The 12833-nt window shown below is 36.7% G+C and overlaps 3 protein-coding genes across 3 annotated transcripts; 2 read left to right on the top strand and 1 right to left on the bottom strand.

Moving 5' to 3' along the window:
* Nucleotides 1-3370: 3370 nt before the first annotated feature.
* LOC143606107 (uncharacterized) lies at nucleotides 3371-4016 on the top strand. Its single transcript, XM_077081987.1, has one exon. The coding sequence runs from the start codon at nucleotides 3443-3445 to the stop codon at nucleotides 4004-4006; it is 564 nt and encodes a 187-aa protein (XP_076938102.1). The 5' UTR covers nucleotides 3371-3442; the 3' UTR covers nucleotides 4007-4016.
* Nucleotides 4017-4446: 430 nt separating this feature from the next.
* On the top strand, nucleotides 4447-4746 carry LOC143606106 (uncharacterized). The gene has a single exon (XM_077081986.1). The coding sequence runs from the start codon at nucleotides 4447-4449 to the stop codon at nucleotides 4744-4746; it is 300 nt and encodes a 99-aa protein (XP_076938101.1).
* Nucleotides 4747-4933: 187 nt separating this feature from the next.
* On the bottom strand, nucleotides 4934-7156 carry LOC143606105 (uncharacterized). The gene is made up of 6 exons (XM_077081985.1): nucleotides 6933-7156; nucleotides 6716-6858; nucleotides 6513-6656; nucleotides 6065-6250; nucleotides 5862-5986; nucleotides 4934-5354 (listed from the first exon to the last, which is right to left on the bottom strand). Exons 1-6 carry the CDS (start codon nucleotides 7111-7113, stop codon nucleotides 5129-5131), a joined length of 1005 nt encoding a protein of 334 aa, XP_076938100.1. The 5' UTR covers nucleotides 7114-7156; the 3' UTR covers nucleotides 4934-5128.
* Between the last annotated feature and the right edge of the window lie 5677 nt (nucleotides 7157-12833).

Raw genomic sequence — 12833 nt, 5'->3', positions numbered from 1 at the left:
AAGAGATCTGAACCGTTAACCGTTAGATTGATTATAACACACAAGGGCACTATTGTAAATATCTTTTTTATTAATTTTGGAAATAAGTCTTATTATAAATATCTTCTCTCTTTCTCTTAATACCCATGTTCACCCATATAACCTCCATAATCACCGGTTATCATCACCATCATGTCTCAATACTCTTTTTATTGAACCACCTCCGTAATTCCGTTCACCGGCTAGATGTGGGCAGGAGCAAAGGTTGTTTGTGGTAGCACCAGCACCGGCGACGATGACAGATCCTGGATCTATGATGGGCGCGCTAAGGAGGTTGCGGTTGTCGTATTGTGTGAGGGCAGAGGCAGCGCTGATATGGAATTGGTGTTGTAAGGGGTTTGGTGGTGGCAGCGGTGGTGGCCGGAAACCTCGCCGGTGGCGGCTTATGGTGGTTGTTCTTTCCTGGTTCATGTCACGGAAAAAACAAGCAACCGGTGGTGGTGTTCGTCTTCCTTTGTTTATGGAAATTACATTATGGTTCAACAATTTTGCAATTTCTTTATTCAGAAGTCAACTTCATCTCAAAACTTTATTCTAAAATTTTTCATAAAAAAAATAATAATTCCAAAAAGGGTTGCTATATTTATAAGTTCATATACGTATAATATTTTTATTATTTTTTCTTCTGTGTTTAACAATATATGGTAAAGGAACGGTTTGTGTTTTAGCTATTAATTACTGTTGCTTCATATAATTTTATTATCTATTGATTATCAACGGCCGATGATTTGATATCACGATTCATGTTTATGTAGTGTTTTGATTATTACATGGGTTCTGGTAACCTAATATCATTTAGGAAGGCGTGGTTGCGTTCATTGATTTCATAACTAAAACACGACGATTGGAGTTGGTGCCTTCATTATGTATTTACATGCACATGTATTATAGGTTACAATTGTCAGCGTTTTAGTTCATATCGTGGTAGTTAAATAAAGTGTTCATTAATAAAACACACTGTAATATATCTTGTTCATTAATGTTGGTTAAGAAATTCAAGTTAGTGTGTTTTAGTTCTTGGTGTTGCGTTTCTAATTTGGATTAAAATATTGTGTTTTTTTTTTAATTCTGATTATTTTAATTTAAAACACACTCTTATATATCTTGTGATGTTCTTAGTGTTGCGCAGCTTGTTGCCTGCTTGCCTTCTGTTTTGATGTAATCCAATAAACAATCATATATTATAGAAGCACATTAAAAAATGATAATTATAGATTGATAATGTTTCCATATATAATATAACACATTGGATGATTATGCCCGGGAGTGTTATGAAACAAATATTAAAATTAAACACACAACCTACAAAACACACTTTCCATCTAGACCATCAGATCACCAAATCTAACGCACTAAATTACTTCTTACACTTCTTAGACTTACATTCACTTCGTATTATAACTGCACCTTATATATATATATATAATTATACTAAAAGTCATTATATTTTTCTCTCATGTTTAATTAAATTAATAAGTTTTTTATACACTTATCATTATCTTATATCTCTCCTATGCTTACAACCACTTTCACAAAATTCAAAAAAATTGTATTGTGTGAAAAATGACACCTAAAATTTATTTTTCACAAATAACATTTTCTCTCTCATCTACTTATAACCACTCATAATCATACCATATAATTACAAAACATCATCACAAAAGTATAGGAAATACGCTAAGAATGCTCTTATATGTTTACTTTTGTTTACATATTTATGTGTTTTTTTTCTACCATAAACGTGATGAACGTAACCTTCACTGACACTCCGTCGCAAACTTGGGTTTTATCATTGGCCGATTTTTTCCAATTATTTGAATTTAGTTATGGTAACATAACGAATGTTGCACCGATTCGCCTTCACAAAGGGCAAGTTTTAGCTACAGTCGGTTTACCGACCCAAATAAACGTCAATTTAAAAATATTTCATTTTTTTATCATAAGTTAAACAAGTGGCGCTACTTTTTTTTGTGTTTAAATTATACTTATTTGTCGAAATTATTTTTTAGGTTTAGCTTTGATACTGTTACGAACATAAATTCAATAGAATTTGTGTCCACTTATCGCTGCAACACTTGAGTTTACCGATCCAATAAATGTTGTTTTTCATAAATGTAAAATTTGTTGTATCATAAGCTATACGAGTATCATTACGATAATGAACATTGACTAATTATATTAATTTTTGGGTTTAGTATCGGTACCGTAACACACCTAACCAATGCCGACCAAAGTTGTGTCGCTCTGATCATACGCTGTACCTTTGCGGATACTGATGGAATGTCTACAAATTTATTTTCTTTTATTTAGTGCTGGTCATAACGAACATAACTAATACTGCCCGAAGCCCCGAATTGATGTTATTACGCTGCCACCACGAGACCGGTTTGTCACATGGTGGCTGGTTGGGTTTATAAAATGGGTTTTATTGTATGAAAGCAAACATCAGTCTTTCAGTTACACACCGGTCACTTGCTAAGAAACAAGACACAAACATACAGTGTGCCGTCAGGAAATCCAAGTTGAAGCTGACGACAACAACCAACCAATATCCCTATTTCCATGCATTTTTTTTCCTTTGTTAATTTCATCAATAAGAAAAGCACACTTCTTTTTCGATCCTTCATCCAAATCTCCTATGGCGGAGGTTTCTTACCTCCAACTTCATGAACACGACGATGATCTCGATTTCTTTTGGCGCACCAACGACGAGCATTCAGTCCTCTTCGATCCTCAAAAGCAGGTTAATTTTGTCATCGACATGTTTCATCAAACCGTCGAACAATCACAATCTAATGGAACGGGTGATGATAATTATTCTTCAGGGTTTATGTTTTCGGATTTTTGGGATGATTTCTTCGTATTCAGGACCACAGCTGTTGGATCAGATTCTGATTTTCAACCGGATTCTTCTGATCCGATTCCCAATGCCAACGAATTGGGAAGAAATAGACGATCGCGCGTTAAACATGGTATCCGAACTGGATCCCAATAGTTTGGAATGGGAGGTTTTGTCAAACAATACTGAATCCAATAGTCCGGATTTAGTTAGGGATGTTCAAAACGGTTTGGGACTAGGAACCGGAACCGGTTCCTAACCGGTTCCTATATTCAAAACCCCCTTTTAAACCGGTTCCAGGCTCGAACCGGTTAGGGAACCGAACCGGTTCTCCCACCCTCGGACCCCTAACCTATCTAACCGGTTCTTACCGGTTCCTAACCCGGTTCCTAACCCGGTTCCTGTACCGTAACCGGTTCCAACCGGTTACAGTGTAAAAATTTTTTTTTTTTTTTTTCGTTTTCGTTTGCGATTTTTTACATATGCTTATAATGTAATTAGTCCTATATTTTTCTTGCAGAATCTTCTAAGTTGGCATCTGAGAAAGCAGGTCAAGCCGTGAACATGGCTGAAAATGCTAAAGAAGATGGCAGTGCGAAAGCATATTCATACATCTCCGAACTGGCACATGAAGCCATGAAAAAAGCTCAAGCTTTTGCTGGGGTGGTTGAAGAAACAGCTGAAGAGAAAGGGAATTATGCATATGATGCCGTAGCCGAGGGGGCTGATAAAGCAAAGGTCAAGGGTTCAAACACGGCCAAAAATGCCAAAGATAAGGCATCAGAGGCATACGATTCTGCATCTGAACAAGCAGATAGTACCATACGGAAGGCCACAGATAAAGGTTCTGAACTCAAGGGGACAATGGACGGAGCAGTCGCGGATGGTAAAAATAAAGCACAAGATGCGTATGATGCGGCTTCGGATAAGGCTGGTGAAGCTAAAGACAATTTAAAAGATGCAATGTCTCAAGGAAAAGATCAAGCCAATGCTGCTAAAGAAAATGCTTCGGATGCTGCAGCGAACGCTTATGCTACAGCTAAAGAGCAGGCCAAGGAAACCTATGAGGTTGCTAAGGAAAAAACATCGGATGCTGCAGGGAATGTTGGAGCAGCAGTGAAAACATAGAATGTATGGAAATGCACATGTACACCATGTGCACCTACTCAATCTCCATGTGGTTTCGTTCTTTGTTTCTCGTTATACTAGTAGTGGGGTGCTTGGGGGAGCCAAAAAACGGCTATTTTTGACCCCAACGGTCAAAAAACGGCCAAAAAAAACGATTTCCAACGGCTATATTCGATCCAACGGCTAGAACCGGTTAGGAACCGGTTCCGGATGGTTCAATTCCAGAACCGGTTCCGGTTCGGTTCCGGTTCCTACCCGCCCCCACTCAGAAATGCAAGAACCGGTCACGGATCATCGGGTTGAATCAGATAGGGTCCGGTTCCTACAAAAAACGGGTAGGAACCGGTTCGGGTCCGGTTCGGGTCCACCGGTTCGGTTCCAGGAACCAGTTTCGTTGAACATCTCTAGATTTAGTGGATTACAATTACACAGATTACGAGATGTTATTTGGGCAGTTTTTGGATACTGACTCGGGCAGACCAGCCGCATCCACAACGGTAGTGGAGAATTTATCATCTGTGGTGATAAAGAGTGAAAACAGCGCGCTTTGTGCGGTCTGTAAAGATGAGATTGCGGTTGGGTTCATGGCAAACAAGCTTCCCTGTCATCATGTTTACCATGGTGAGTGTATTGTTCCCTGGTTGGGGATTCGGAACACGTGTCCAGTTTGTCGTTATGAGTTGTTAACAGATGACGTTGAGTATGAGCGAAGGAAGGCGGAAAGAGCTGGTAGTGATTGATGATTGTTGTTGGTAAGTTGGTGTGATTTTGAACTTGGACTTTGTAATGTGTTTGTTTTGTGAATTATATATATATAATATATGATTGTTTGATTTGGACCAACAAACCTCAGATGATCATTAATAGTAACGACTAATCCATCACAAACGCATCAACTGGTATTATCCTGCTAACAAATTTTCAATCACATAACAAAAAGCTTCACAAACAAAGAGTACACATAATATTATTCAGCTGACCTCCCATAAATATTGCTTACAAAATTAAAGATAAATATTTTCCAGTCAAAATGATACCTCATCACATTGCACACCCTTCATTGAATCATGTATGTATAAAATCAATAACAATAAACCATCTGCAACTGTCACTAAGTAACGCTTAAACGGAGAATTTCTGGATCAACTTGTCGACGTGAATGATGATTTCATCAATGCGGGGTCGAACCGCTGGTTGAGGCTGAAGCATCCATGATACAAACTGATGAAGGGCTTCCGGATACGATGGTTTAGGGTTTGTCGGCCACTTAATGTGTGCATTCATCACAGCCAACTGCAAGCTGCCACCTGATTCCCCTAGTGCATACTCAAATGGAGACACACCATACCTGTTGAACAAACCAAACGTTCGGCAACAAGTCCATTCATGTTCATTTATATAATAGACAAAAAAACATGAACACATGTATCATTCATTTGTTATGTTCATGAGCGTTGAACGTTCGTTCATATAAATTCGTTTACTTTCATTTATGTTCGTTAGGTTACTTTTGTTTAAGTTCATTCAATACATTCGTTAGTATATTCATTTAAAATTCTTAGGCCCCTTAAAATTCAGTCTGGTTGTAATAACCTTTAGGCCCAATACATTGTTGTTCACATTTAGTTTTATATGGTTTTAGCATAGTTATCTTCATTTATCTATGTTATGTTTGTTCGTTTACTTTTGTGAACCATTCGTTTATAATGTTAACGAACGAACATGAACAAGAAAGCTCTATTCATTTAATTGCCCGTGTTCAATCGTTTCTTCGGTTAAGGTACCTAATTGTTTTAATTAAGAAATACAGCTGTGAATTAAACAATTGCAAATAAAAGAATAAGAGTTGTCTTACATTATGGCATACAAAGTGCAACCTAAAGACCACACATCGGTCCGTTCATCAATATCTGCTTGGCTCGGGCAGTCCCATAATTCAGGTGCGCGGTAAGGGGCTGAAACATGCTCAGATGCCCATTCCTGGCAAAACACATTACAAAAACAATCATTGAACTACTGTCATTTAATAAGCAACATTAAATAATACAGAATATAAACCTGCAACTGAAGGGCCTCGGATCGAGAGCGGATCTGCTTTCTAGCAGGGCGGGCACTTCCAAAATCCATCATTATAGCCAATGGAGGCTGTCCTTTTCGGTGTGTTAAAAGAACGTTTCCCGGTTTCACATCGTTATGTGCATATGGTGTTTCAAGATTATGCATGTGCTGGAGTCCTGCACAAAGCTGCAAACCGGTCTTTCAATAATAAGTTGTAAAAAAGATTTAGAAGCTTTTACGCATTAATGATGCATGGTGGGCAACTTTCAACTCATTTCCTTTAGCTATCTTGTTTTACTATGTGACCCATTAGAGATAAAAACATAACCCGTTAAAGAACTCTTAAGAAAAATCTTTAATTCAAATTACAAATCATAGCCTACATATTGTGTAACAATTAATAAGACACATAAAAAAGTCATGTCATGTAGAAAATAAAAATATTTACCTGACGAAAAACTTGAAGAACGTCTGATGTAGAAAAGAAGTCCTTGTTAGATTTCATGGTTTTTGCATTATCCAACAATGTGCCATCCAAATGGACTGGAAATAAGAGATATGCCTCATGCGTCCAATTTTGTTCTGGAGTGCCCTAATAAGCCAAACAAGTAATGATGTTGTTTAGAATGAATATAATTTAAGATGTGGTACCTTTACTGGGATAATGGCATGGTCAAGTAAAGGAAGCAGATTTGGGTGATTAAAGAGGGATGAGATCCGAATTTCGTCCTTGACGAACTGCAACTGTTGGTTATTCTGAATCAAAACTTTCTTCATAGCATAAGTTCCATCATCTGCATAGATACATCATTTTTCCTTCAAATACATACCTAGTAAAATCAATCAATTACTGGGAATAAATTCGGACCGGAGATGTGAGAGGGATGTTTGAGTTTACTGGAAGTGATGACCACCTCCTTGACTAAGAAGACGTAAGCAAAACCACCTTCACCCAGCTGCCGGATGACTTTGTACCGGTTTTCGTTGATCCAAACATCTCCGGCAGTCGAATCGTACAAGGCGTTCAGTCCAGAGAAAGAGCACCCCATCTAAATATTCAATGCAGATCTGGCAGCAGCAGCAGCAGCAGCAGCAGTATTAGTATTATTGATTTTAGGAATTATTGATCGGATCAAGTGTATTGGGTTTCTCTCTCTAGAATATTAAGTACTACGGAGAGAGAAAGAGAGAGAGAGAGAGAGAGAGAGACGTGTATTGTAAACATGGTGCTGCAAATCGTTTAACCCAGCAAATGTCAACCCTGCGTTTGGACACCGACGAACATTATTTATTTATTAATAATTTTTAATATCATATCTTTTTTCCATATTAAAATCCCTATAAACTTTATCAATCTACTATCTATTATTATTATATAATAAAAAGGAAGTTTGGCGCCGCTAGACTAAGAATGATTGGTCCATTTGGCGGCGCCTAAATATCCAAGTATAATATATATTTGTATAGATTTTTGTTATAGGTTTGATGATTAAACGGTTATTCTTGTCGAATCACCACTACAACGTCTGGAACAAACAACACACGTGATTTACCAACTACCGGATTTTACAGACTATTTTGTTTTAGTTCCGGAACCATAAAGAACGTAACCCAAACCGACCGAATTGATGTCAACTCACCACTGTAACGTCGGGACCGACAACGCTCGAGTTTTACTAACGCCCGGGTTTTATCGACCAAATAAACGTCATTTTAGATATTTTATTTTTTATATGTTTATTTGACGAATTTAATTTTTGGGTTTTAACGCTTATGTTTTACCAACATTGTTTTATACCGCCCCATAAAAAATATAACTGAAACCGACCAAGTTCGTGTCGACTCACCACCAGAACGTCGGGTACCAACAATGCTCATATTCTTTACCAACATTGTTTATTTGTACCGTAACTGAGACTGACCGAATTCGTTTTGACTCACCGCCGCAACGCGGGGTACCGACAATGCTCGGGTTTACCAACATTATGGTTTTAAAAGCCAAATAAACGTCGTTTTAAATATTTTATTTGTTTTAGCGCTTGCGTCTTAGGATTTAGAGTAACATGACGGGTATATAAGCATATCTGACCAATCCCGGCGCAACGCGCCGAGTAATTTACTAGTTATTATATATAATACACTAGTTTTTATCCCCGTATTACGGTGGCTGTTTTACATTACTCGTTTTTAATATTTATATATTTTTTTGGAGTTTAATTTTATTTATTTTAAGAAACTTTATTTATAAAAGGGTTTCATAAATAACTAAGATGTTATAACCCGATTTAAAACTTATCTGGGTTTGGTGAGACTCAAGACCCGCTTATTTTTTTACTATAAAATTGGTTATTAATTATAAATAATATCTTTTTTAAAAAAAATCATATTATAATTTTTAGTATATCCTATTTTATAGGATTTTCACATCAATAATTTGGTGGGAATAATTTTTAATTTAATTAGATGTTATAACCCGTTTAAGGAATATATGGGTTTGTTAAGTCCCATACCTGTGAATTTGGGTCAAATGCATGAGAACCTACATTTAAAAATCAAGCAAATCTGATGACTCCAAAAAAGAGGGGAGCGGCCACATCGCGACACATAGGATTTTTATGTTTTCGTTTATATATATTATAGATATTGTTGAGAAAAAGTTGAATTAAAAGATTTACAAGAGTTTGTGCATAGGGTACAACACTTGTTGCATTGCATGCAAAGCCCCATATGTTAATCAAAATTCAAATCGACTGGCACGCTAAAAACCCAACCTCTTGTTATTCAAAATTCAATGAAATTGTGCCTATTTCTATCACTTTCTTGGTACTCAAAACCCACTCGACAATGTTAATCAAAATACATAATCAATATGCACCCTCCTCACTTCTCAGGAACCCTAATTCTTTCATTGCTCAGGAGAAGCTCTCTCAGGCGGTGCCACTTTTCGATGGTTCAAGGTTACTACCCGGCATCCCCAACGGTGGATCGGTTAAACATAGACAAGGAAGGTAGTGTATGGTAACAAATCGACGACCATAATTCGAGTTTTCTTTAACTAGTAACCAAATTTTCGGAATCAGTTGTGTATGGTAACAAATCTACAACTCTGAGCCTTAAAACGGTATTCTAATCACTATCATTATATACTAATTAGCATGTTCTTAGTCCCTTATGCATATCTTCACATTCTCTACATGTATAGATGTGTGTTGTCATCCAGGAGTTTGTTTCTATGTTGTAGGACCATTTTTATATTAATTAGCAAGTTCGTGGTGACTCTCAATTTGGTACCGTGCCACTCATGCTGTTTTTTATGTGTGGTTTACAAGTACTTATACTGTGTTAATGTTTCCACGCACGGTTACGTAAGATGGCAATTGGGTTTTTTATGTGCTTCCGCTGTCGTTTGTTACATGCAGATAGGTTACTTTCGGGTCATCGTTTCAGGTTTTTAGAAATCAAACTTTAGGTTGTGATGAATACACGTTGTTTACTAGAAATTAGGTTTAAACTTAGCTTAGCATATACGTATGATGACAATTAGGTATTCCATTTGCAACCTATCTTGCAGCCATGTTTGTGTAACCGTGTAGCTATGATGTTGAGGCGGGTCTAAACCTTAAAAGGTCTTCCAATATCTATTAGTTATCAGGATTATTGCATTCCACAAATTTTATATCTTTTGAAAAATACATTGAAGTTATGTAACCGAATTTAATTGTATGTGTTTTATCTCTTAATAGGTCTGGAAAAATAGCTTAAAAATGGGGTTAAGACTTCATTTAGAATAGAATCAAAACTCTTACGAGATTCTGTCTCCTCAGTCTTAGTTTCTTCAGACGATCCATCACTCTCAGTATTTTCATCATCAGTGACATCAGCTAATTCATCAACATTCACTTGTTCTACCTCTTCCACTGCTACACCTGCATTCACAAAGTTTACCTATACCTATTCTCCAGCTTGATCATCACCTATTGCTTCAGCAACATTTGCCCTGTGAACAATCGTATTCCAGTTGAAACCTTCATCCAATTGTGCATGACACGCTTAAGATGACGAGGCCTCAGGCTTCTTTAAAGATTCAGCTGGTGCAGGAGATATTTGATGATAGATGGCTTGCTTGTTGTAATCCCTACTAAAAGGATTAGGACTTGTCTCCCCAACCTTTGGATTTGTGCATTCCCTCTTGAAGTGACCTCTCTCTTCGTATCTATAGCACCTCACCTTGAACATGTCAAAACCCAAATTTGAAGTCGTCCCATCCAAACAGTTGTTACCAGTAATTTCCCAAAACCTTTATGCACTGCAGAAAACACCTGCCATACATCAGCGAATGTCCAACATCTCCATTTCTTTAGGATCAATCTGCTCATAATCCTCTTTAGTCATGTTGTAGTCTCCAATTCTCCCAGTAATTAAACATTCATATGACTCAAGGACAGATCCTAGAAAAGCCATATGTTCTTGAACGTTTTCAGTAGTCAGACCATTTATGTTCCTGATGTTAACCGCTATGTTGCATTGCATAACATCAGGTGCTGAACTTGAGGGCTTTGAGGCTTGATCAGTTGTAGAGTTAGTTCCAATGTAAGAGCTTGTGTAATGTGGTATATTAGATGGTTGACTTGATTGAGAACTACCACCAAAACTACTATTTGTGACAAAAGCAGTTTGAATCTTCGGGCTAGGATCTACCAAGATTGCGATGCATTGAAGTATAACCCGATATCTTGAGTTACAGTATTACTCTTCATCTTTTTCTTCTTGCGAATTTCAAGCTCTTGTGCTTCCAACTTCTCAATGAATCGAGCTAGAGTCAATATTGCATAGTTGATCGAGTTTGATTGTAGAATCATAATAAAAGTCTATCATTAATCAGATAATGAATCAGCAAGCATGTCAATGTACTCATAATCTTGCTTATCAATTCCCAAAAGCTTCATCTAATTCACCAAATGACGGTAACTTTCAATCAATTGTGCCATTGATTCACCTTTAACCATAGCGAATATATCAAACTCTTTCTTTAAAAGACCAATCTTGGACTTTCTCATGTCTGGATTCCCTCTATCTTTGTTCAATAAAGCTTCCTAGATTGAGTGACACGATCCATTATGTTAACAATTGAAAGATCTCAGACTTGATAGCTTGTTGAAAAAGATTCATCATTTTCTTCTCCTTTAAAAATCTTGGTTTTTCAGCCTCGGGAATTTGAGATAATCGATGACTATTCTCATTTATTGGAATGGTGTACTCCATCTCAACAGCTTCCCATGCATCATAATTCACAGCTTTAACATACGTCTCGAACTTATCAGCCCAACTTTGATAATCTTCCATTCTTAGCAACTTCGGTGGCTTGTTTAATGTCCCCATTTCATTTTCAAATTGATATTCTGAAGGATTGGCGACTGGTGTGTCGCAAAAGCATTCAAATCTTCCATTGTTGCACAAAGATCAAAAAATTAGCTAACTTGGCGTACAAGTCAGAGAAATTTATACGGACGTGTAACTCCTTAGCGTATAACAAACTTATACGGTAATGAGCCCAATTATACGGCCTGAAACACTGTATAACCCAACTTATACGAAAACCAACTCTTATACGGTCAAAAGTAAACTTATACGGTCAAGAATCAACTTATACGCTGATTCATCTGTTCAAACATCATGATTTGAAACTTGAATTTCAGCAAGAATATGAAGATTCCACTCGTGCAGAAATGATTATCATGTATAAACGATCATAATCACCGAATAAATTTGAAATTTGTCCATAAATTGCGAGTAATTGAAGAAATAGTAATCAGTTTTGGTTTTGATTTAGTGTTCTTCATATCTTCAAGTAATTGTGCTCAATTCAGTAGCAAACACGAGCCAAATTCTCTGATACCACTTGAAAGACCTTGTTCTGGATCATATACATCATCATATATGTGTAAAACGATACGGATCGATAATATTGTGTTTACTATACTATATAATATTGCGAAAACATATCATAAAAAAAATTGCTAACACATTCACTCAAAAACATCATAAGATTGATATAACATTCAAAGTATAAACTGATCTCTCTCTCTCTGATCAGATTCTCAAAACTGTTATGAGTTATAACATTTAAGCATCAATTTATACACATGCCTATAACCCGTATAAGCCTCCCGACGTATAAGACATATACGCCACGTATAAGTCTTATACGCTGGCTTACACTTATACGGATCTTAACAGATTCTAACATTGAAACTTTCAGTCCTTTAACTATACAATAATGACAGATTAAGCCCATAAGACCTACCATTAGAAACTAATGCACCAACATCCCCCAAGACCAAGTGAAATATATAAGAGGGGTAACTCAAGTGAGAAGTTTAAAGGACAAGTGTTAGTACATGGTTTTGCGTCTCGAGTCTTTGTATTTAACGTTAATATATTTGTCGTTTATGTTAAGTAATAAATTATTAAAGTATTATGTTAGTTCGCTAAAGTGATAGTCTAGTTCGCTAAGGATGTTTAGCGAACTAGATCTAAGTTAATTATCCTCCTGATTCGTTAAGGATGTTTAACGAATCAGGGGGTGATTCGTTAAGAGTATTTCATTTAATGTATGTAACGAAGTGCACTCTAGTTCGTTAGGGGATGTTAACGAACTAGGTCCATCCACTGTTCACAGTTAATATTAAGTTTTGAGTTTAATTAACGAATCTCTGCTGAATTCTCTCTCAAGCTTTATCCTAATTATTCAATCTAATATTATACATAT

The sequence above is a fragment of the Bidens hawaiensis genome, unplaced genomic scaffold (genome assembly GCF_021521415.1).
Source record: "Bidens hawaiensis isolate Kalapana, Puna unplaced genomic scaffold, B.hawaiensis_p1.1 tig00073030_1, whole genome shotgun sequence".
NCBI classification, from domain to species: domain Eukaryota; kingdom Viridiplantae; phylum Streptophyta; class Magnoliopsida; order Asterales; family Asteraceae; genus Bidens; species Bidens hawaiensis.
This window is presented reverse-complemented; position numbering and strand designations above follow the sequence as displayed.

What these genes read in the sequence shown, in the direction of transcription:
- LOC143606105 (XM_077081985.1), bottom strand. Translation starts at nt 7,113, where the DNA reads ATGGGGTGCTCTTTCTCTGGACTGAACGCCTTGTACGATTCGACTGCC. An exon ending in TTCTTCAAGTTTTTCGTCAG is followed by an intron (nt 6,251 to 6,512) that starts GTAAATATTTTT and finishes ACCGGTTTGCAG; the next exon opens with CTTTGTGCAGGACTCCAGCA. An exon ending in TGCACTTTGTATGCCATAAT is followed by an intron (nt 5,355 to 5,861) that starts GTAAGACAACTC and finishes TTTGTTCAACAG; the next exon opens with GTATGGTGTGTCTCCATTTG.
- LOC143606107 (XM_077081987.1), top strand. Translation starts at nt 3,443, where the DNA reads ATGGCTGAAAATGCTAAAGAAGATGGCAGTGCGAAAGCATATTCATAC.
- LOC143606106 (XM_077081986.1), top strand. Translation starts at nt 4,447, where the DNA reads ATGTTATTTGGGCAGTTTTTGGATACTGACTCGGGCAGACCAGCCGCA.